A 25159-nucleotide genomic window follows, 5' to 3' on the forward strand; every position below is an offset into this window, starting at 1 on the left:
GCCAAAGCGGACGGCTTGCGAGTACGGTGACAATCCCCCCCCTCTATTTACATGAAATGGTTTGGTCCAAAGCGAACGGCTTGCGAGTACGGTGACAACCCCCCCCCCCTCTATTTACATGAAATGGTTTGGTCCAAAGCGAACGGCTTGCGAGTACGGTGACAATCCCCCCCCTCTATTTACATGAAATGGTTTGGTCCAAAGCGAACGGCTTGCGGAGTTTGGTAAAGAAATCGCCATAGCTCGGTAACTACTTGTCCGATTAATTTAAAACCTTGAAAAGGCACATCCTCGGGTCCCCAGCAATATACCTGGCAAGTTTCAAGTATATCGGACCGGTAGTTGTCGAGAAACAGCGGTCGCATACACACACACAGACACACACACAGACACACAGAGATTACTGGAATTATAGATAGACTAGGGCATGCCCGTACTATATATATATCTAAAATTATATCCCCCCCCTCTATTTACATGAAATGGTTTGGTCCATTCGCAAAGCCAAAGCGAACGGCTTGCGAGTACGGTGACAATCCCCCCCCCCCCCCCCCTCTATTTACATGAAATGGTTTGGTCCAAAGCGAACGGCTTGCGAGTACGGTGACAATCCCCCCCCCTCTATTTACATGAAATGGTTTGGTCCAAAGCGAACGGCTTGCGAGTACGGTGACAATCCCCCCCCTCTATTTACATGCAATGGTTTGGTCCAAAGCGAACGGCTTGCGGAGTTTGGTAAAGAAATCGCCATAGCTCGGTAACTACTTGTCCGATTAATATGAAACCTTGAAAAGGCACATCCTCGGGTCCCCAGCAATATACCTGGCAAGTTTCAAGTATATCGGACCGGTAGTTGTCGAGAAACAGCGGTCGCATACACACACACAGACACACACACACACAGAGATTACTGGAATTATAGATAGATAATTCCACTAATCTCTGTGTGTATGTTTGTTTGTTTGTCTGTGACCGCTGTTTCTCGACAACCACGGGTCCGATATACTTGAAACTTGCCAGGTATATTGCTGGGGACCCGAGGATGTGCCTTTTCAAGGTTTCATATTAATCGGACAAGTAGTTACCGAGCTATGTCCAAAAAACGATTCAACCAATCAGAGAGCAGCGAGTTATCACGTGTGCCGAACGTGGCGAACAGACTCTGCCTCGGACGGCACATTTGAGAGCGTATTCATTTATTTCACGTTGGCAAACTATGTTGCCGCTATGTTGGCGTTAAACTATGTTTTAAAACTAATTAAAACTAATTTGCGATTCTTTCGCTTTCCTGCGCGTTTGTGCACGCTCTGGCGATTTCTTTACCAAACTCCGCAAGCCGTTCGCTTTGGACCAAACCATTTCATGTAAATAGAGGGGGGGGATTGTCACCGTACTCGCAAGCCGTTCGCTTTGGACCAAACCATTTCATGTAAATAGAGGGGGGGGATTGTCACCGTACTCGCAAGCCGTTCGCTTTGGACCAAACCATTTCATGTAAATAGAGGGGGGGATATAATTTTAGATATATATATAGTACGGGCATGCCCTAGTAGATAGATAAAGAACGGATAAACAAACATAGTGTGGCGGACACGAAAGCACTGACGTGGTGACATCACCCCGCACACCAAGTGGGGGTGGGCCACGCCAGGGAGAGAGGCGTGGCCTCACGATATACACGGGGCGCGCAGCCCTGAGCAGCTCAGTGTTACAGTGAGCTCTTGAAATAAAGACTCTTACAAATTGCCGCGTTGTCCGCTTCCTCCTTGCTTACAAGTAGCGCGCGTAACACCGCGCTTTATTGGTGACCACCATGCTCGCGCACCCGGCGCCCGATGCACCGATCGCCCTCACCACCGATGCCTCGGACTACGCGGTGGGTGCGGTGCACGAGCAATGGGTGCGTGGAGCTTGGCAACCGCTGGCGTTCTTTAGCCGGCAGCTTCGCCCGCCCGAACGCCGTTACAGTACCTTCGACTGCGAGTTGCTCGGGCTTCACTTGGCGGTCAGGCACTTCCGCCATCTGCTCGAGGGCCGTGCGTTCACGGCCTTCGTCGACCACAAGCCACTGGTCTTCGCGATGGGCAAGGTCACCGAGCCGTGGTCGGCCCGGCAGCAGCGTCACCTCTCGGCCGTGTCCGAGTACACGATGGACATCCAGCACGTCGCGGGGAAGGACAACCCGGTGGCGGATTGCCTTTCCCGGGCCGTCGCCCACGCAGTCCACCTCAGCATTGACTATGCCCGGATGGCAGCGGTCCAGGCCGCTGACCCCGACGTCCAGGCCTTGCGGACCGCCGTCACGGGCCTTCGCATCACCGAGGTGCCATTCGACGGCGCGGGCACGGCCCTCTTGTGCGACGTCTCCCTCGGGCGGCCTCGCCCCATCGTGCCCGCGGGCTGGCAGCGCCAGGTGTTTGACGCCATCCACGGCCTGTCCCACCCGGGCACGAGGGCCTCCCAGAGGTTGATCGCTGACAAATTCGTCTGGCATAGCCTCCGGAAGGCCGTCCGCAGCTGGGCCAGGACGTGCCTCGCTTGCCAGCGCGCCAAGGTGCACCGGCACACCCAGGCCCCATTGGCCCCGTTTACGGTGCCGGAACGCCGGTTTGACCATGTCCACGTGGACCTGGTGGAACCTCTGCCCCCCTTGCGGGGTTTCACCCACGTCCTCACCATGGTGGACCGCACCACCCGGTGGCCGGAGGCCGTGCCCTTGGCGTTGACGACGGCGGCGGACGTCGCGCAGGCGTTCATCGCCACCTGGGTCGCCCGGTTCGGTGCCCCCTCAGACATCTCGTCCGACCGCGGCCCCCAGTTCACCTCGGAGCTCTGGGGGGCGGTCGTGCGGGGGCTCGGGGTCCGGCTGCACCGAACCACGGCCTACCACCCCCAGGCTAATGGCCTGTGCGAGCGATTTCACCGCTCATTGAAGGCCGCGCTCCGGGCCACCCTCCGCGACGGCGGCTGGGTCGACAGGCTCCCCTGGGTCCTGCTGGGCCTCCGGACGGTGCCCAAGGATGACCTGCGCGCATCCACGGCGGAGTTGGTCTTCGGGCAACCGCTGCGGGTGCCGGGCGAGTTCCTCCCCGACTCCACGGCACCATGGTTCGCGGCACAGTAGCGCTCCGCTCTGCAGGAGACCGCCCAGAGGTTCGCCCCAGTGCCAACGGCACGCCATGGGCACCCACCGACGCACGTCGCCCCGGAGCTTCGCACGGCGGAGTACGTGTTCGTCCGCCACGATGCCCACCGGACACCACTGCGGCCCCCGTACGACGGGCCTTTCCGCGTGCTGGAGACCGGGGTGAAGCACTTCACCCTGGACATCGGCGTACTCCTGACCGCGTTTCTGTGGACCGCCTCAAGCCGGCCCACCTTGACGTGGACCATCCACCGCCAGTGGCCCGACCCCCGCGTCGGGGCCGCCCCCCTGCGGGCGGACCCCCGGCACCGCCCAGCCCCGCCGCCCCCCCGGTCCTGCAGCCGGAGGCATCCCAGATGGCATCCCTGCATCCCAGACGCCGCCAGTCGCCAGGGGGCGCTTCGGCCGGGTCATCCGTTTGCCCCGCAAACTGACCCTTCAGGTGCGCGGGGATTCTGGGGGGGCGCGTGTGGCGGACACGAAAGCACTGACGTGGTGACATAACCCCGCACACCAAGTGGGGGTGGGCCACGCCAGGGAGAGAGGCGTGGCCTCACGATATACACGGGGCGCGCAGCCCTGAGCAGCTCAGTGTTACAGTGAGCTCTTGAAATAAAGACTCTTACAAATTGCCGCGTTGTCCGCTTCCTCCTTGCTTACAAGTAGCGCGCGTAACACCGCGCTTTAATAGGTTGTTAATAATAGTGCAGGCTTTTATTGGCCTGAAGACCTCCGTCTGCATCGAAGTTCCTTGTAAGGGAACTCAAATCAGTGTATCCACTGACATTCAGTTTAGTATGAGGCAATTTTACAATGGAATCACTGACGACGTCGATGCTTGATAACATTATCTAAATGGACACCATTTTGTTCAATGCAGAGGGCCACACGCCGAGCACAGTTATTGATGACTTGTATCATTGTATGTAGTTTTCAGAATACTCCTCAAGCTCCCTTTGCTGATGTTGAACTCTTAATAGCGATGCCGAAGCGATTTCCTTGGACTGCGGGTGACGAAAGCAATATTCTCGGGTGACTGTTCTGATTTTGGTAGGCCAAAGTGGCCCCTTGTTTGGTGATTTCATACTCAAGACTGTGCCAAGTGTGCCATGCTGTGTAATGTTTTCACAAACCTTTGAATTTGAGGCTTGCTGGATACTTTTCTTGTTGCAAAATGTGCCCAGAACGGGCCTTGTCTGTAAGAACAAATTTGTCCGCAGATAGTTTTCTACGGAAAATGACTTTTCTTCAAGTGTCCGCAACATGACGTGCGGATGTCACAGATTCAAGAAACTTAGCAGATGTACTCTCCCTTAACTCGGCTCAGAAATCCTGAAATATGAAAGATAGTGAATGAAAATGTGAAGGTTATTGAACTTTTCCCTGGGCCCACTTTTTGGGTCACCCTGTACAAGCTCTTCTCAGAGCCCTGTATCACTGTTAAAAAAACAATGGGTTAATATTGGTTCACGAGTTATCAAGTGACCACTATATTCGTCATGTGTGTGCGTCTGTCTGTCTGTGTGTGTGTCTGTGTGTCTGTCTGTGTGTGTGTCTGTCTCTGTGTGTGTGTCTGTCTCTGTGTGTGTGCGTCTGTGTGTGCGTCTGTGTGTGTCTGTCTGTTTGTGCGTCTGTGTGTGCGTCTGTCTGTGTGTGTGTTTGTGTGTGTGTCTGTCTGTCCGCAGCATAACTACCCGATGATATCATCCGATCTTGATGAAACTTGGGTGGGAGGTTGATATCATGATCTAGTTGTGTCTTGCCCAGAGTGGGCGTATTGCGCCCATTGTGGGCGGAGCCACGCCCGAAAAAGATGTATTTTTAGGGGGTAATCGAGTTCAAGCTACATATTCTCCGAGGGGTTTGGTGGAATCTGACAGGGGTTTCGGTATTTGGTTAGGCCAATGTCATGTGTCTAGCCCCGTGGTTCTTAACCTGGGTTCGACCAAACCCCAGGGGTTCAGTGAACCAGTCTCAGGGGTTTCGGTATTTCGTTAGGTCAATGTCATGTGTCTAGCCCCACGGAGCTCGATTTTTCATTTTTCATATATACTGTATATATATATATATTTTTTTTTTTCATTTTTTACCGAATTTTCGGTATGGTGCAGCTAACGAACCTCATAACTGATTATACATTATTTTCATTCTCATTTCAAGGTCAGTAACCTTCGTTTTGACATTTCCCGGCCTGGCCTGTCCGGGCCTGTTTCGGTTATAGTCCGTCTTTTGTCATTGAATACCGCTCGCTCGTGAACCATCGTCGTCTCCTGACTTGTTATTATTATATGCATATTATATGAAGAAATTAGGGTTATACCTATGTAAAAATGAATTACCTTTTATCAAACCCTGTATCACACCTTTTTTTGTTCCATTTCCCTTCCTTCCCAGGGGCAGCTTACCCAGAACATCAGTGGTTTGTCCGAGAGAGCGAAGGATGCAAAAGAGTTTTTGGTGCAGTTAAAAAACACCATGACTCAGATACAGGTGCGTTCCCTCCTCATTTTGTTTCAATCTCCAAACCATAATTTGCATCTTCTTTCTGTTCCAGACAGCATCAAGGTAATCTCCCAACCAGGCATCTCCTTCGTCAGCAATTTTTTATATATTTTTTGCATACAAGATCGAGGCTCGTGAAAGAGCTAACATTCATCACACAAAAAATCAAACCGACACATAAAACATATACTAAGGGCAGCGATAAACAAGATGGGGAGAGAGGGGGAAGCACACAAACACAACATTTGATAGCAGGGACATCGGGAGATCTGTGGGAGGGAGAGGGCTTGGGGGGAGGAGGCATGGGAAGGGGCGGGTGGGGGTTGGAGAAGTATAAAACACATGGACACTGCAAGGACTTCCAGGAAAGAAGTTGGAATTTCGAAAAAGTGGATCTGGGGTGAATTAACGGGGGTAGAAAAGATCAAGGTTTTGGATGGGGGAAGATAAGAGATGGTTGTGAACAGCAAGACCTGGAGGGAGGAGTGGGATTGAGGAGAGTGAGGGAGTTTGTTCCAGAGGCGGGAGAAAAGAGGAATGAAAGAGTGAAGGTGAGCAGAGAGTCTTGATTTTGGAAGTTTCACCAGAAGAGGGTTGCAGGCAGATCTTGTGCCTCCTGCAGGAATATTTGGGGAACAGAGCACAGATAGAGCTGGGGGAGCAAGGTTTTCACTGTGAAAATTCAGCACAGGTCGAGCGTTGTTACCTGCCTCTTTGTAGAATGTGGGGCACGGTGCCGTTTTCCTGATAAAAAACGAGATTTGAAGTGGTGCTTTATTACTGTCAACAGGTAGGAGTAATGGAAGTGTTGCTCAGAAGCGTTTTTTCCCTAAAGACCAGGACAGAGTGTTTATTGGGGCGATAATTGGCCGAGTGCGATCCAGCAAAGTCAGGTGTTCCTTTGGGACCCACATACTAATTACTTCACAGCAGATTTATACGGAACATACCAAGTGTGATATGGAACAGCACATCAATTAGGTGCATATTTTAACAGTATTCAATTACGAGTTTGGTCTGCTGGTTGCCTCATTCCTGCGATAACGGCTATGCCGCTGATGCAGCGAACCCCGCAGATCAAGGCAGGAATTTGGAATCTGGCCATGGTACTGGTAACAATGGCCTACTCTGTCAAAAACTATTTTGGATCCACAAGCGAATTCTAATCGATAGGATAGCTGGCGTAATGTCCCTTGATGGATGCCGCTGTCCTTACCTCAAAGCACCAGAATGACCGTTTATAATTGGGATGGGGATCAAACTAGACGAGGCAACCCAAAGGCCGGTTGGGTGTATCCATTCATCCCAGATTGTAGTGTGTTTGATTAGGTGTTGCACTGAACAAAGTAAGCTCAGGCTGATGACAAAATTATTATCTCTGCCACCGAAGCCTGGTGTTGGCCTAGCGGTTAGGGTGCTGGCTTGGGATCCTAGGATCCTGGGTTAGAATCCCGGTTGATCGAAGGATTAACACCAGGGGAGTTGACTCAGCCTGTCATCCTTCCGAGGTCGGCAAATTGAGGACCAGTTCACTGGTAATTCCCTGTGTGTCGCAAGAGGCGACCAACAGGGTTGGCGGCAGGAAGGACATCTGGCCATAAAACATTGTTTCAAAAAGGGGACCAAGGTGCCAGAAAAAGGCCAACCCCTGCTCTGCGGGGAAAAATGGCCTCTAAAGGTGGTTCCAAAAGGTGGTTCCACCAAAGGTGGATAGAGGTTATGACTTCACCCCTGTTTGTTCGTTACTTGCCGGAAAAATTCCGGCAAGTATTGTTATGGGGTCCTCCCCTATCCCCTGGTCTCGGTAACCCTCCGAACCCCGAGAGGGTCCCCGGCAGAAAGATATGTTATCCTTGGTTGAAATTAATCAATAATGAAACCACACCAAGGGTGATGAACAAACAATAATATATTATAAATCACACAAAAAGAGCCATACAACAATGGGGGCAATCAACCCTACAATCAAATCTTAAGATGGTAACCTTATCTATTTCTTTAACCCAAACTCACAGCACTCCCCCAATATCTCTGTAACCCTCCAAGGCGAAGTCGACACGCTCCAGTGATCGTTGGATCAATGTCCGATCACAATCAATTGAGGCGTGGATGATCGAAGCAACCCACAGGTCATGTGGTCCAACACCCCGCACAATAGCGGCGGAATGGGAAACCTCCCAAAGACGCGCTCCGACATACACGTTTGTGGTTCAATCAGCGAGTCTCCTTATAATCCTCAAAAGCCACTTTCTTGCACAGCCGTCCCCGGCAACCCACCGGGGAATAATGCCCGGCCGACGCGACAAAAACCTGTTCACTGCAGGTTGCGCGTGTGGCGAAGATGGCCGATGGCTTTCACTCGAACCGGGGCTTTGAGGCAAGGATACTCAGGAACCTCAATGAGGATACCCGACTATACAGGCTCCACAGCACTCCGGCGATATCTCCTATCGCACGAACTTCCTTTCAAGGACGCAAGGTTCACTCGCACCGTACGCTCGACCGCTCGGTCCGGAGCTTCAACAAAAACGTCTGTTCACGATCTCCTCCCGCCTCTTCTTCTTCGCTCCCCTTCTCTTCCGGGTCACGATCCGGATTTCCGGCCACATTATAACAGGAGCGCTTTTAAACCTTTTAACCACAATAACCTTTACTGAGAACCAACAATAATAATAATACCAACAATAATTAGGGCCGAATCCGTAACACTTCCCCCCCCTCAAGAAAGAAAGTTTGAACACAGCAAAAACTTTCTTTGTAGGCAAATTCTTGAAACCAACACTAGTAATTAATGTTTCCCCAAAAATAAAGCAACCAAACTTCGAACAACTTACAGAGATTTCCAAAGTTAATTCACTCTGGACAAAGCATCAGCAACGACATTGTCCCTGCCCTTTACATGTTCAATTTCCAAGTTACCCCTGCAAAGCCAAACTCCCTCTCATCAACCTCTGATTTTTACTTTTAGTTTCTTTTGAATGAAGGTTAAGGGGTTGATCAAAAATCCAAAGTCAAGCCAATCGATAGCACTTTTTCTGTGAGGCCGAGCTGAGGGCCAGGTTCCATGGTGGTTGCGTGGTGAGGCCTGGACATATTCACTACCTGGACGCCTTTAGGAACGTGGAGTTCACGGTTAACCCGTGTAGGAAAGTTCACTACATGGACGCCTTTAGGAACGTGGCGTTCACGGTTAACCCATGTAGGAATCTTGGCTCGGCTGCTCCGCAGCATTCAGTGCTTCATCTCTTTCTAACTTTCCTAACAATCACGGTTGGACCACTTGTCACAGTAGTCACCTGAATGGCGGTCTCCTTCTTGGCCACTGCTCTGATAAATCCTTCCTTCGGGAGCTGTCATAACTCTGGAAGCCTCCATAATCATATCGATTGCGGCCACCACCACTACTACTCCATGGTCCTCCTCTGTAGCCCCCTCGACCCCTAGGAAATGCCTTCCCTACTGTGATGGCCCGACCCTCCAACTCCTTGCTATTCAGATCCTTTTCTGCCTCTCTGGCGTCCTTTGAGTTTTCAAACGTGACAAAGCCAAACCCTCTTGACTTTAGTGTCTCCCTGTCTTTTATCAGCAGCACTTCCAAAAGCGGTCCATATTTGCTGAAGGGAGACTCCAGAACATCTTCCTTTGTTTTGAAGTTCAGTCCACCTACAAATAACTTGCTAAATTTGTCACCATCCCTAACTGGTGTGGTGTTATTTTCCTTACTGGGCTTTTTAACAACCATCGGGTTACCATAGACTTGACCACCGGCCAAATCATTCCCGATAACAACAGATACTCCCTCTACAGGAAGCGTGGCTTGTAAACCGACGGTGGCCGGTCCTGACACCAAATCGGACTCCAAATGGATGACATGAAGTGGAGCACTAACACAGCCACCAATCCCCTGTAAACGAACACTATCCCCATTTGCCGTCTCCTCGGACCATGGCAAGATGACTTCAAGCATTAAAGATTGATGTGCTCCTGTGTCCCTCAATATCCTAACCGGTCTCCGGTTAGTCGAGGCTCCATCCAGTGACACAAACCCCTCTGAAATAAATGGTTGGTAACCCTTTTGAGGGCGATTTCTCACAATGGCCATCACATTTGGAGTCGTACTAGTCGAACTCCACTCCTGATTTTCCTTTCCCAGAGCATAACAGTTGGACATCAAGTGTCCAGGTTTATGGCAAAAAGTGCAAGTAGGCCCGGAGGAGAACCTCGTGGTCTGCCAAGGCATGGGGGCGGCGGTCTGCCTCGAGCCCCCCGGACGATAGGTCTGTCTTGGAACCGCAGTCTTCTGATTTCTAGAAGTCGTGGTGTCAGAGTGGTCCTCATTTTCATCTCGAGGCCGCCCCCATGGATTTTCATTCTCCGCCCCTGATGTACCATAGCTCCCCTGGCTAGGTCTGGGCGAGAAGTTCGGTTTGTGGAACCCCATCCTGTGTGTTAAGGCATAGTCATCTGCCATGGTTGCTGCCTCATACAGCTTTGGTACTTTCCTTTCCTCCAGATGAACTTTAATGTCCTCGTGGACAGACTGTTGGAATTCCTCCACCACGATCAATTGTCGCAATAGTTCGAAGTCTTTTCCAACTCCTTTTGAATCACATCACCTATCAAACATGGTTTCTTTCAATCTGGCAAACTCCACACGGGTCTCATTGTCCCTCCTCCTGGCATTCCGGAATTTTTGCCGGTAAGCTTCCGGGACCAATTCATAGGCTTTGAGAATGTGTTTCTTCAATACCTCATAATCTGCATATTGGTCAATCGGTAAAGCCGAATAAATATCTTGAGCTTTACCCACCAGAACACTCTGCACTAGTATGGACCAGTACTCCTCAGACCAGTTTAACAGTCGAGCCACTTTCTCAAAGTGTGGAAAAAACTTGGCTACCTCCTTTTCATTGAAGGGTGGAACCAGCCTCACATGTCAGCCAACATCCCAGGTGTTCTGGCTAGGTGTCGAACCAGTCAGCAGGGATGGTACCTCTCCCCGTTCTCTCCTTAACTCCAGCTCCTTGACTTTAATTTCCTGCTGACATGCCAATTCACGGTCTTTTAACTCCCTGTTGGCTTTTCTCTCCTCTGCTTCGAGTTCCCTTGCAGCTCTCCTTTCCTCTGCTTGTTTCTCTTCTCTTCTCTCTTCTGCTTTCCTTTCCTCTGCTTTTAATCTTTCCTGGAGTTCTCGTTCCAATCTTTCCTCTGCTTGTTTCTCTTCTCTTCTCTCTTCTGCTTTCCTTTCCTCTGCTTTAAATCTTTGCTGGAGTACTCGTTCCTCTCTCCTTTCCTCTGCTTTTAACCTTTCCTGGAGTTCTGCTCTTCTTTCCCCGCTCTGCAATTGCAACTCCAGTTTCCGGAGCTCCACCTCTTCTGGTTCCTCGGGTAACCAATCCCGGGCTACCTCTTCCCATGTTCCTAATCCCACCATAGATTGTATCACCACTGTCTGCATCTCTGCCTTCCTCATATTAGTTCGGACCTCCAAGCTAAAATGTTTGGCCAATTTCCCGAGGTCCGATTTTACTAACGCTCTGAACTGTGCTTCACTCGGGGTCACTGCAAACTTCTCTGCGTCAAACTCCATGGTGACTATTGTTAACACCTGTTAACCTTCACACAAGAAATGTAAAAAAAAAAGAAAAAAGTTTTTGTTTGTTTGTTTTTTGGAAAAATTGGGGAATGTTGGAACAAGTTCCAAATTTGGGAATTCTGGGAATATTAGGGAATTCTTTCCCAGACTAAATTTCGGAAATTTTAGATCCCGGACGCAGACCCGATTTCGAGCCCACGAATATCAATTGGACGAGCCCCCAATTTCTGTTACGGGGTCCTCCCCTATCCCTTGGTCTCGGTAAACCTCTGAACCCCGAGAGGGTCCCCGGCAGAAAGATATGTTATCCTTGGTTGAAATTAATCAATAATGAAACCACGCCAAGGGTGATGAACAAACAATAATATATTATAAATCACACAAAAAGAGCCATACAACAATGGGGGCAATCAACCCTACAATCAAATCTTAAGATGGTAGCCTTATCTATTCCTTTAACCCAAACTCACAGCACTCCCCCAATGTTTCTGTACCCCTCCAAGGCGAAGTCGACTCGCTCCAGCGATCATTGGATCAATGTCCTATCACAATTTAAAAAAAAAAAATTTTTTTTTTTTTTTTTTGTATGCTGAATCGAGGCTCGTGAAAGAGCTAACATTTACTTCACAAACAAATCGACCAGACAAACAAAATACACAAAAAGAGGGAGCGGAAGACAAGATGGGGAGAAAAGGGGAAGCACACAAACACAACATCCGAGAGCAGGGAGATGTGTGGAAGGGAGAGGGCCCGGGGGGAGGAGGCATGGGAAGGGGGGGGGGGGGGAGGGAGAAGTATAAAGCACAAGGACACCAAGGACTTCCAGGACAGAAGTTGGTATTTCAAAAAGGGGAATTGGGGTGAAATTAGCGGGGGTAGAAAAGATCAAGGTTTTGGATGGGGGAAGATAAGAGATGGTTGTGAACAGCTGTTTTAAAGACTTGGAGGGTGGAGTGGGATTGAAGAGAGTGAGGGAGTTTGTTCCAGAGGCAGGAGAAAAGAGGAATGAAGGAGTGAAGGTGAGCAGAGAGTCTTGATTTTGGCAGTTTAACCAAAAGAGGGTTGCAGGCAGATCTTGTGCGACCTGTAGGAATATTTGCGGGACAGAGCCCAGAGAGAGCTGGGGGGGCAAGGCCAGAGAGGAGTCGGTAGAAGACGGAAAGACCACCAACCTGCCTGCGGTGAGTGAGTGAGAGGCCCTTGGAGTTAGCTTCATCGCGGGAGATTCCAATGATTCTGAATGCTTTGGTTTCAACAGCGCGAAGGCGAGCTAGGTGTGAGGCAGGAGCACCAGCCCAGAGGGGAGAGCAGTATTCCATTGAGCTGCGGATGAAAGCCTTGAATGTGGTGAGGAGCTCAGGTGTGCCAAGGAAGGACTTCGCACGACGGAGGATGCCCAGTCGGCGACTGGCTTTGGAGGCCAGATTTGAAATGTGGTTTGTCCAGGAAAGATCATGGCAGATAGTGAGACCCAAAAGCTTGAGTGACAGAACTTCTTGGAGAGGATTATTCAGAAAGTGGATGGGAGGGTTGTCCAGTCGGTCTTTTCGGAGAGACATCGTAAGAGTGTGAGATTTGTCAGGATTGAAAGACATGTTCCACTTGTTTGCCCAGTCTGTGATTTTGTCAAGGTCTGCAGAGAGTGAGGAGGCTGCAGACTGCCGATCTGAGGGATGAAGAATGGAGCGACAGAGAGTAGAGTCGTCAGCAAAGAGATAGAGAGGATTTTCAAGAGAGTCAGAGAGATCATTGATGAAGACCAGAAAAAGCACAGGGCCCAGAACACTGCCTTGGGGAACTCCAGCCTGAAGAGGAAGAGGAGATGAGAGAAACCCATTCAGGGCCACACGTTGACTACGACTAGAGAGGAAGTCCGCCAGCCATGCGTGGAGATTTCCATGGATACCAAAAGAGGAGAGTTTGGTGAGCAGAGCGGGGTGCCAGACTGTATCGAAGGAACGTGATATGTCAAGGGAGACTGCTCTAATTTCCTGTTTGGCATTGAGGACCTCCATCCATTGTTGAGAAAGTAGAAGCAGCATGTCCAGAGTGGAGTGTCCAGGTCTGAAACCAAATTGATGATCAGAGATCAAGCCATTGGAGAAGAGGAAAGATTTCATATCTGAAGCAATGATGGATTCCATGACCTTGCTGATAATTGGGAGAAGGCTGATTGGTCTGTCGTTGCTGGGATCTGTTTTTGCACCTTTTTTGTGCAAAGCGGTGATGTTGGCAGATTTCCAAGCAGATGGAAGATGACCTTGAGCAAACGAGAGGGTGAAGAGAACAGAGAGAGGGAGTGAAAGAGCGGAAGAACATGATTTTAGGACCCGTGGGCTGATGCCGTCAGGTCCAGTTGCAGAATCAGAGTCGAGGGTTGACAGACACTTTTCCACCTTGTCAGGAGGAAAGGACACAGAGTCCAGGAGCAGCTGGGTACGACTGGGTACGGTGGGTACAGAGAGGGATGGGTTTGGGACACAAGATTTAGAGGCAAACACAGAGTTGAGGCATTCGGCTTTTTCACGTGCGGAGTCAGCCGTGTGGCCATTTAAGGTGAGAGAGGGGATGGAGGGGGAACAAACACCAGAAACAGATTTTACCAGACGCCACCAGGATTTGGAAGAGGGAGACAGATAAGAGAGTTCGGTCCTGAGGACGGAGAGATATTGTTTCCTGGCTCTCCTGAGGGTGGACACACACTTGTTTCGGGCTTTGTGAAAGGAAATGAGATTTCCTTCCGTTGGATTTGCTTTCCAGGAGACGAAAGCAAGTTGTTTCTGGGCAATAGCCTCACCACAAGATTCCGTGTACCATGGATGGGAGGAAGGGTATGACAACTGAAGACGAGAAGGGATAAAACTGTGCATGAGAGAGAGCAATTTACTTTGGAAGAATTCCCAGGATGAGTTGATGTCAGAGGCAGTAGAGATGGGAGACCAGTCCAGATGATTGATGGCTGCTTGAAGACCGTGCCAGTTGGCCTGAGTGAAATGCCAGACTCGTCGATGCTGAGGAGGCTCTCTGAAAATGGTCAGAGAGATGTCCACTTTAACAAGCACATGATCAGAAGAGCCGATTGGAGCAGAAGAAGAGCAGCAGACATTTTCAGGGAAGTTAGTCATAACCAAGTCCAGAAGAGAAGATTCTCCGTTGACTGAGATCCGGGTTGGGAAATTGACAGATTGTGTCAGTCCCAATGAGTCACAGAAGTCCTTTGCTGAAGAGCCATGGCTGGTGAGAGAGGTACCCACCCCCAGCCAACTGGCATGGTGACAGTTGAAATCACCACATATGAGGAAGAGAGAGTTGGGATGGGTAGATAGAAGTTGGTCCATATTATCAGACAGCGAGATGTAGATGGAGTCATCACTGTTTGGTGGACGGTACAACACGCATATGAACAAAAGGTGGGAGCGAAGGGGAAGCCGTAGCCAAAGGTATTCCTGGGGGTGAGGTGGAGAGAGGGCAGTGCAGGGCGAGTGAGGAAGAGAGTTTTTTATAAAGATAGCAACCCCACCTCCAGAACGAGGCTCAGGTCTATCATACCGGAGGAGGGAGTAACCTGGGAGAGATACCAAGGAATCAGAGACATCATGAAGGAGGAAGGTTTCTGTTAAGCAGATCACGTCTGGTTTGTCAGAAGCAACCTGTATGGAGAGATCAGTTAAGTTTGAGCGAAGGCCCCGGATGTTTGAGGTCCATACTGTTAAGGAAGAGGAAGGGGGAGCATCGGATACAGAACAGGGGTGGGGAGCGGTAGGGCAGGATGTGGAAGAGGAGGAAGAGGTAGGGAGAGCTGTTGCAGGTGTGTCAGAGATTACAGAATAGCTTGGAGAAAGGGCAGAATGGGGCGGACAAAAGGTTTGATGGTGTTTGGGTGAGGCGCAGTGAGGTGTTATTTGAGGAGGGGGAAGAGTGAGGCAGAAGGTTGAGGAAGATGAAGGTGAAAGTTGGAAGGGGGAAGAAGCGGGGAGGACGCTTTGAGGAGGAGGGGTGAGAGGGGAGTCTAGGAGGGGAGGAGTGAGGGAGAGTCTCGGAGGGGAGGGGTGTGGGGGGAGTTTAGGAGGGAAGGGGCAGGGGGGGAGATTTGAAAGGGATGGGTGTTTTGGAAGATTTGGGGGGGAGGGGCAAGGGGGAAGATTTGACAGAGATGGGTGATGGGGAAGATTTGGAGGGGAGGGGTGAGATTGGATTTTGAAAAGTGTACGATTTATGGGAAACGAACATTTATTGCAAAATGAGTTTCTTGAGACATTCGAGTCAAAAATACGTTTGAGGACGCTGAAGGATGGGTGGAGTTCTGGAGAGTTTAGGGAATGAATGAAAGATGCACTGTAAGAGATGGAATTTTTTTTTTGAATGAATGGAATTGGTGAGCAAGTCGAAAGCATCCTTTTATAGAAGAAGTAGAAAAAAGTGTTATAGAATATGACATAATAATAAAGTTCTTCAGGGGACAGATGAAACATGTATTAACAACTTGATCACGTGATCTCGAACAACGTGGTCGAAGAACGAAAGAACAAATAACGAAGAACGAAAGAGCAAAAGAACGAAGAACGAAAGAAACAAATAAGAACGTACAAGCGGATAAGAACAGGGAAGGAAAAAATTTTTTTTTTTTTTTTTTGAGATTTTAAAACAAGGGAGTTTGGGTGAAAAGACCGTGAAAAACAGAGACCGACAAGGATGCAAGGATGCAAGGTTCACTCGCACTGTACGCTCGACCGCTCGGTCCGGAGCTTCAACAAAAACGTCTGTTCACGAGGCGTGGACGATCGAAGCAACCCACAGGTCACGTGGTCCAACACCCCGCACAATAGCGGCGGAATGGGAAACCTCCCAAAGACGCGCTCCCACGTACACGTTTGCGGTTCAATCAGCGTGTCTCCTTATAATACTCAAAAGCCACTTTCTTGCACAGCCGTCCCCGGCAACCCACCGGGGAATAATGCCCCGGCCGACGCGACAAAAACCTGTTCACTGCAGGTTGCGCGCGTGGCGAAGATGGCCGACGGCTTTCACTCGAACCGGGGCTTTGAGGCAAGGATACTCCGGAACCTCAATGAGGATACCCGACTATACAGGCTCCACAGCACTCAGGTGATATCTCCTATCGTACGAACTTCCTTTCAAGGATGCAAGGTTCACTCGCACTGTACGCTCGACCGCTCGGTCCGGAGCTTCAACAAAAACGTCTGTTCACGATCTCCTCCCGCCTCTTCTTCTTCGCTCCCCTTCCCCTCCGGGTCACGATCCGGATTTCCGGCCACATTTTACCAGGAGCGCTTTTAAACCTTTTAACCACAATAACCCTTACTGAGAACCAACAATAATAATAATACCAACAATAATTAGGGCCGAATCCGTAACAGTATGTTGGTTGGTTTGTCTGTCTGTCTGTCTGTTCGCAGCACTACATCTACATCGTTGCACATAGCATCGCTATACTTTACACACATATTTGCCTTGCCCTGGAATAGACTGTGCCAAATTTTTAACTCTCTAGGCCCAAGGTCAAGCTCAAGGTCACCCAAAACGTGAAATCAGGGGGGTCGAGTTTTCATTTTAAATATATTTCAAACCACTATAACTCTAAAAGTACAAGAGATATGCATACACTTACTGTTACTGGCATATAGGAAGTCACATACGACATTTCATTTGGCACCATGACCTTTGACCATCGAGTGACCTTGAAAGGTCAAACTCAAGGTCAAAAATAGTTTTTTTTTTACTAATAACTCTGTCAAACATTATCCGATTCCCTTCTAACCAACACCCCTGAAAAAAAAGTACATTCCGGCAAGTCCTCGGTCTCTGACCGATTTCTAGTTTGTTTGTCTGTCTGTGTGTGAACAAGATATCTCAAAACATTGTGGACGGATTCGGACGACATTTGGCAGAGATGTAGTATATGTGACAAGGACGAAATGGTTAGATTTTGGTGAATATCCAGATTCGGATCCGGCTGCTAGAATTTTTAAAGTGATTCTTCACCATTGGGAGATAAGGCCAAAACGATACAAAGCAGGATATCTCAAAGTTATGGACGGATTTGGACGAAACCTGGTGGACAGGTTGGGTGTCTGACAAAGATGAATCGATTCAATTTTGGTGAAGATCTGAATATGGATTCGGATACGAGAATTATTTAATTCTTAAGTGATTCTTCACCATTGAGAGATCGGGCTAAAACCGACATATTAACATGATATTTAAATACGTTATGGACGAGTTATGACTAAACTTGGTGGGCGAGTTGGTTAGGTGACAAGAACAAGCCGATTACATTTTGGTTCAGGTCCGAGTCCAGATCCGGCCTGTAATTGGGATACAAAACATAAACTGTTCAGCCTGGCGGAGGTGTGCGCTCCAACGAGTGCCATTCTAGTTTTCTTTGCAACGTGCTACATATGCTCAGTGCAAGAATTTCTCAATAACTCTTCAAACAAAGTAGGTGACATTGTCATAAACTTGCATGTTCAGGTTAATCCTGAGAGTTCATTTGTGCGCATTCGTCCATTCGATTATATATTTCGCAATTTCTCAGTGCTGTGTCATTCTCTTTTGATCCTTCAGACTATGCTCCCCAATCTATTTCTTAGGAAAACAGTGTGGAGTTTGAAGCCTGCTTGGTCGCACAGTGTGACGCACTCGTCGATGCGCTCAATCGGCGTAAGGGTCAACTGATGTCACGAGTGGCCAAAGAGCGAGATCACAAACTGAAGGTGAGCAATGCAGATCGAGCAAACTTATTTTACTCTAGTTGGACCCCTTGGTCCGATCTTTATCTATAACCACACAAATATAAATTGTGTTATTACCTCCGCCACCGAAGGTGGATGGAGGTTATGTTTTCACCTGTCTGTTGTCTCTGTCTGTATGTGAACAGAATATCTCAAATAGTTGTGGGCGGATTAGGACGAAATGTGGTGGAGAGGTTGGGTGTGTGATATAAACAAATCTATTCGATTTTGGTGAAGATCTGAATATGGATTCGGATACAAGAGTTATTTAATTTTAAGTGATTATTCACCATTGAGTGATAGGGTGAAAAGCAATATATAACATGGTATTTAAAAAGTTATGGACGACTTATTTCTAAACTTGGTGGACGAGTTGGTTAGGTGACAAGAACAAGCTGATTATATTTTGATTCAGGTCCGGGGATTCAGATCCGGTCTATCAGTGGATACAAAACATAAACTGTTCAGCCTGGTGGAGGTTTGCTCTCTACCGAGTGCTGTTCTAATTACCCTCGCCAGAGGAGAGGTTATTGCATTTGAGTCCGTTGTCTGTCTGTCTGTCTGTCTGTCTGCACAGAATAAATATGATTTTCTCTGCAACCGTTGTTCTGATTGACAGGAAATTTCAGCATAAGTGCACCTCCCCCTGGATAATTTTTTAAATGATAATTATGATGTCATAGGCCACATGGCACGGGCGCCATCTTGCAAAAACCGAAAAACTTTGCACCTCTATATCTCCGAAAGCGCTGCATAGAAAAAAAATTGAGACATTGCTCATTGTAAAGAGCTCTCCATGCGGAATAACTTATGTTAATGATGATGTCATAGGTGCCTCCATTATGACGTCATAATTCAACAAGTACAAAACTTCATCCATCAAGATCAAATTTCTTGAGCATAATCTAGGAATAAATTATTGGAGGAAAAAATAATGATGACGTCATCGGGCACGTGGTTCGGCCGCCATATTTTATTTAACACAAAAGCCTTAAAAACCACTAAAAACACGTCCTGGCGAGGGTTTGCAATCTCTGATTGCTCTTTCCTGTTGGGTAATGTCTTGGTTGCAGACATCTGTGTTTGTTTCGAATTTACATGAGTATGTATGTTGTTTTTTTTACCATCGGAATGTACTGTTCACTTGGGGATTATTCCATTCACAAAGCAAAATCATCTCATCTTGTGTCGTCGCTACATTGAAAACATATCCGAATTTTCTATCCTTTGTATTGCCTCCAAAATAAACATTTAAAACTTTAATGCATGAGATTGTCGGTATATTATTGATGTAGGCTGATAGGACCCACCTATACTACATTTTTATAGTACCCCGTCACACCGCGGAGCGAAAGGGGGACTATGGTTTTCCCCTCCGTCCCTCCGTCCGTGTGTCCGTGTGTCTGTCCGTCCGTCCGTCCGTCCGTACGTGCGGGCATGCGTGCGTGCGTGCGTGCATGCGTGCGTACGTGCGTGCTTGCGTAAGCGAAGGACCGCATTCGAATTTGGTGTGTGGGTGCAACCCACGTCAAAATCCAAGATGGCCGCCGCCATGTATGTCTGAACCTTGTGAGCGAAATATCATATCATAGCATGTTTTCTGCGTCTTCCACTTTGTCAACTCACATCACTTCACCGACGGGGGACCTAGGCATAACAGTAGTGTATATATGTTGCTTCTGGGACACTCTCATTTTCCCATTGACTTACATGTTAATTTTTCCCCTCCCTCATTGCCCCTAAACACCTCTATTTCTCTCACCCTGTTCTTTACGAACCTTCTAACCTTTTGACATGTTATCCTTATTCATTAGACCACTTAAACAATGGTCCTTCTGTGTGAACCTGTGATCCTTCTGACCTTATGGACCTTTTAACCTTTTACTCTTAATATCATCTGGTGAATCATCTTTGACCCACTCAAACAACGACCCTACAAATATTTGTTTATGTGTGGGAAATAATTTAATTCTCCTACAACTCTCCTCACCGTCTAATACATTAACAAAAAATATGTTTGAGTTTGGTTCTTTATTAAGATATTTTAACTGAGCTAAGATAAAATGGTAAACCTCCCTCAATGTTCTTGTTTGAGCGCCTCCAGTGCCACACACTTTTTGGTAGGCTCTGCCCACCTTTTGTTAAGCTCCGTCCACTTTTTGGTAAACCCCGCCCACTTTTGGTAAGCCACGCCCACCTTTTACTAAGCCCCGCCCACTTTTTGTTAGGCCACGCCCACTTTTTGCTATGTCCCGCCCACTTTTGCTAAGCTCCGCCCACTTTTGCTAAGTCCCACCCACTTTATAAACTCTTCAGCATTGTATCATTTCCAGGTAATACATTACATCATTTTCAGGGAATTTCCATCACATCATTTCCAGTTAAGACACGCCCAGGGAATTTCCACAGGAAATGACACACACCCAGCCCTTCTTATAAAAGGCACCGACCACACAGGCTTTTTCAAACACGCTTTCTGCTTCACTTGAGAATGGACTCCTATGCCGAAATGGAATGGGATAACTTTGCTATTCCTTGGAGTCCTACTACCTGTGTAGAACTCAACCTTCAGATTGATGAACTGGACTCGAACCTCTTATCAATGGAGGTAAGTTTGTTTATTTATTTATTTATTTATTTAATTTTTTTTTTTTTTTTTTTTTTTTAGATGAGACTCATGTAAGAGTTAACAAAGTTTATTTTAATATTCATAGAGCTTGATTTATACAAATAAAAATATTGTATTAAATTAATACATTGTTATTTTCTTTCACAGGAAATTGTATCTGAGATACGAAATGAAAATTCTGCTTTTAACACAACTTGGGATGAAGTTATTTTTTTGTTTGAAGACATTTTGAACAACCAAGACCCCCAGAACGAGTTCTACCTTGATGACCCAGCCAAAGAGTTATACCTTGGAGATCCACAAAATCCTGAAAAAGAGTTTTACCATGATGATACTTGTTGTGAGTTATCAAAACAAAACCCACTGAACAAGTTCTACCTTGATGAGCCAGAATACAAGTCATACATTGGAGACCCACAAATTTCTGAAAATTGGGAAAGGGGAGTTCTCCCTGATGGTCCGCAGTTATACTATGTGAGACACATCATAGAAACCCTAAAAAATTGTGAAATGGGAATTCTCCCTGATGGTCCGCAGTTATACTATGTGAGACACATCATAGAAACCCTAAAAAATTTGGCAAGGAGAGTTCTCCCTGATGGTCCGCAGTTATACTATGTGAGACACATCATAGAAACCCTAAAAAATTGGGAAACGGGAATTCTCCCTGATGGTCCGCAGTTATACTATGTGAGACACATCATAGAAACCCTAAAAAATTGGGCAAGGAGAGTTCTCCCTGATGGTCCGCAGTTATACTATGTGAGACACATCATAGAAACCCTAAAAAATTGGGAAAGGGAAGTTTTCCCTGATGGTCCGCAGTTATACTATGTGAGACTTATCACGGAAACCCCAAATATTTCTGAAAATTGTGGTTCTACCTTGGGGACTTGGAAAGATGGTTATATTTTTGGAGACTCGGAATGGGGGTTTTGTTTTGATGACTCGGAATGTGATACCTATCTTGGAGGCTCAACAGGAATGTGGTTATACCTTGGGAACTTGGAAAGTTGGTTTTATTTTGGAGACTCTACCTGTGGGGTCCATCTTGGAGACTCTTTGGATTCTAAAGCAATGAACAATGTTCTTTGTTTAATGACGCTTGATTTAAGCAATATCAAGAAAGTTCGAGGAAGAAAATGCTGGAAAATTCTTTCTTCCCATTTCTACTTCTTCAAACTTGAAAGCCTTGAAAGACAGAATTGGAAGAAGAGGAAAAAAAAAAAAATGAAATACATATTTTTTAAAAAGAAGAAAAAAAAGATTATGTTAGGGTTTGGGTGGGATTTTGAATGTGAGGGTTAGGGATGGGGTTGGGTTAGGGATGGGGTTGGGTTAGGGTTGGGATTTTGAATGTGAGGGTTGGGGTTGGGTTAGGGATGGGATTGGGTTAGGGTTGGGATTTTGAATGTGAGGGTTAGGGATGGGTTGGGGTTGGGTTAGGGATGGGGTTGGGTTAGGGTTGGGATTTTGAATGTGAGGGTTAGGGATGGGGTTGGGTTAGGGATGGGGTTGGGTTAGGGATGGGGTTGGGTTAGGGATTGGGTTGGGTTAGGGATGGGGTTGGGTTAGGAATGGGTTGGGTTAGGGATGGGGTTGGGTTAGGGATGGGTTTGGGTTAGGGATGGGTTTGGGTTAGGGATGGGTTTGGGTTAGGGATGGGGTTGGGTTAGGGTTTGTATATTATTATGACTCACTCACACATACACAAAAGTTAAGCCCCAACTGGAAAGTTGAGGGATTCTGTGTTTGGGGTTCACAGATTTAAAAACGTATCCCCATTATACACACACAAAAGTTAAGCCCCAACTGAAAAGTTGTGGGATTCTGTGTTTGGGGTTCACAGATTTAAAAACGTATCCCCATTATACACACTCAAAAGTTAAGCCCCAACTGAAAAGTTGTGGGATTCTGTGTTTGGGGTTCACAGATTTAAAAACGTATCCCCATTATACACACACAAAAGTCAAGCCCCAACTGAAAAGTTGTGGGATTCTGTGTTTGGGGTTCACAGATTTAAAAACGTATCCCCATTATACACACACAAAAGTTAAGCCCCAACTAAAAAGTTGTGGGATTCTGTGTTTGGGGTTCACAGATTTAAAAACGTATCCCCATTATACACACACAAAAGTTAAGCCCCAACTAAAAAGTTGTGGGATTCTGTGTTTGGGGTTCACAGATTTAAAAACGTATCCCCATTACATTTTATTTATTTATTTATTATTTTCAAGGGTATTATCTGCTTACTTGTGTTTTTTGTAATTCTTGTGAGTAAAATGAACCCAAGATTTCTTCTCCATTTAAATCATATAATTTGTAGGTCCAAGGGACTGTATCCATTACATCAACGATTTTAAATAATTCATTAGTCCATCTCTTTGTATAACCTTTCTCAAAATGGCTTTTCCATTTGTATATTCTTACAATATCACCAACTTTAAACTTGGGCTTTCTCAAATTAATCTCCTTTTCATATTCTAATTTTGTAAATGTTTCTGATGGTTTTGATTTTGTTGATGAATGAACTGTATTATTGTAATTATCTACAATATCCTGAATTAAATACACCCATTTTTGAGAACCGAGTTGTGTGAATTTTTTATATAATTTCTCTTTTAAAGTACGATTAAAACGCTCAATAACAACTGCCTTTCCTTCATTAAAGGTGCTGTATAATTTAATACCCTTCCCCTTAAGAAATTTCATGAATATTTTGTTATAGAACTCTGTTCCCTCATCAGTCCATAACTTCTTTGGTTTCCTTTTATCCCGATCAAATATTCGCTTAAAGGCTAACATTAAAGTATCACCCCTTTTATTTTTTAAAGGGACAACCCAGGCAAATCTACTCCTCAAATCAATAACGGTTAAAGCATACCTGTATCCCCTGTCATTATTCAATTCAATTAAATCAGCGGACCATATGTGGTCGGTGTATTTAGAATAAACCTTCCTTCTTTTAAACTTTGTGATTATAGGTTTGTGTAATTCTTCAGCCAAAAGCTCCTCAGTCTTGATGACATCATTAGAGCCTAATAGTTTTTTGAGGAATAACCAAGACCAAGTTTCAATTTAGCATTTATCAAATTTCTCACAATAAACCTATCAACTTTCTCTCTCAACGTTGGATTTTGTATCAAAGACAAATTATACAACATTTCGCTGTCGGCTTTATGTTTTTCAGTCAACGTAGTGGTATTTCCATAAGCAATATCATGCTTCATACACACTTCGTCAACCCTATTTGTAGGTTTAGACCAAGGTTTAGGATTGTCAGCCTTATCTAATCTTTTATCCAAGTTTGTTCCTGGACCACAGAAAGAATACCCTGGAAGGTGTAATTCCCCTGGAATTCCAGTTGTTGTAAATTTACTTCCTGACAGAAACTTTTGTATGTCTCCTCCACTTTTAGGAGATATGAATTGGCACTTTTTAGAGCCACACACTTGACATATTCCTTTTTGATAAACTCTATTATTTTTAGCTTTAACATAAGAGATATTTTTAGATTTAGTTTTCTTTTTACATTTGAGACAATAACTCATATTTATTTATCAGAAAAATTCCGACAGAGTATCAAAACCTTTTTGGTTTTCAACATATACATTTCAATCTTTATTTTTAAAACATAAAGAATCCTAAGGAATGCCTTCACTCTCTCCTCCATTTATTTACAAATAAAAACTAACTAAAGTCAATGACACCAACATCATCAATCACATAATCTTTTCCTTCTTCTTCTTCTTCTTCACCACTTTCTCGTTTAAATCTCCTCCCTGAAATTGAAGACATTGACGTTGTTATTTTTGAAACCATTATCTTCATAAGAGTTGTTAATTCTTTAATTTCCTCTTCTGTGCGTTGAGATTGATTTATTTGCTGTAATACACTCAATCTTTTACGAATCTCACTGATTTCCATCTTTTTATATTTTTCCTCCCTCTCTCTTTGCTCCCTTTCCTCCCTCTCCTCCTTCTCCTTTTTCTCCCTCTCCTCCTCCTTTTTCTCCCTCTCCTCCTCCTTTTTCTCCCTCTCCTCCTTCTCCTCCCTCTCCCTTTCCTCCTTCTCCTTTTTCTCTCTTTCCTCCTTCTCTTCTTCAACTCCTTCCTCATCCCTTGCTACCCTTGAGTTTGAACCCCAAAGCATATTATACATATACTCATCTGGATTTTGAGATATTCTTGTATCTATAATTATTTTTCTCATAATAGGATACCAATAAGATTTGTTGACGATTTCTAAAAGAGTTTTATATTTCATAACTTTGAGAAGTTCATTTTTATTTAATATTTTAAACAAGTCTCTATTTGTGGGTTTAACAATATCAGTATAAGGCCAGTTTTTTATGACAAAATTCCCATGTATATGCTCCAAATCATAAGGTATGTAATACCGAGCACCCTTTTCTTGTAGGTATCCTTGAATACAAAAATTATAATTCTCTTGTAGTCTTCTTCCTGCCATTTATGTATCAGAAATATATGTGAGATTAATATTATGACAGGTAATACCACCCCATCTTCCCACTA

The 25159-nt window shown here is 46.2% G+C and overlaps 1 protein-coding gene across 1 annotated transcript in view; it reads left to right on the top strand.

Moving 5' to 3' along the window:
• LOC137435534 (E3 ubiquitin-protein ligase TRIM9) overlaps window positions 1–25159 on the top strand; it is a 207790-nt gene that overhangs the window by 58372 nt on the left and 124259 nt on the right. Inside the window, exons 2-3 of the mRNA XM_068129417.2 lie at window positions 5540–5635; window positions 17855–17977. Of these exons, the coding sequence (XP_067985518.1) occupies window positions 5540–5635; window positions 17855–17977 (219 nt within the window). The remainder of the gene's footprint in view (window positions 1–5539; window positions 5636–17854; window positions 17978–25159) is intronic.

Source organism: Myxine glutinosa, chromosome 9 (genome assembly GCF_964187855.1).
Source record: "Myxine glutinosa chromosome 9, kmMyxGlut1.1, whole genome shotgun sequence".
Classification (NCBI taxonomy): domain Eukaryota; kingdom Metazoa; phylum Chordata; class Myxini; order Myxiniformes; family Myxinidae; genus Myxine; species Myxine glutinosa.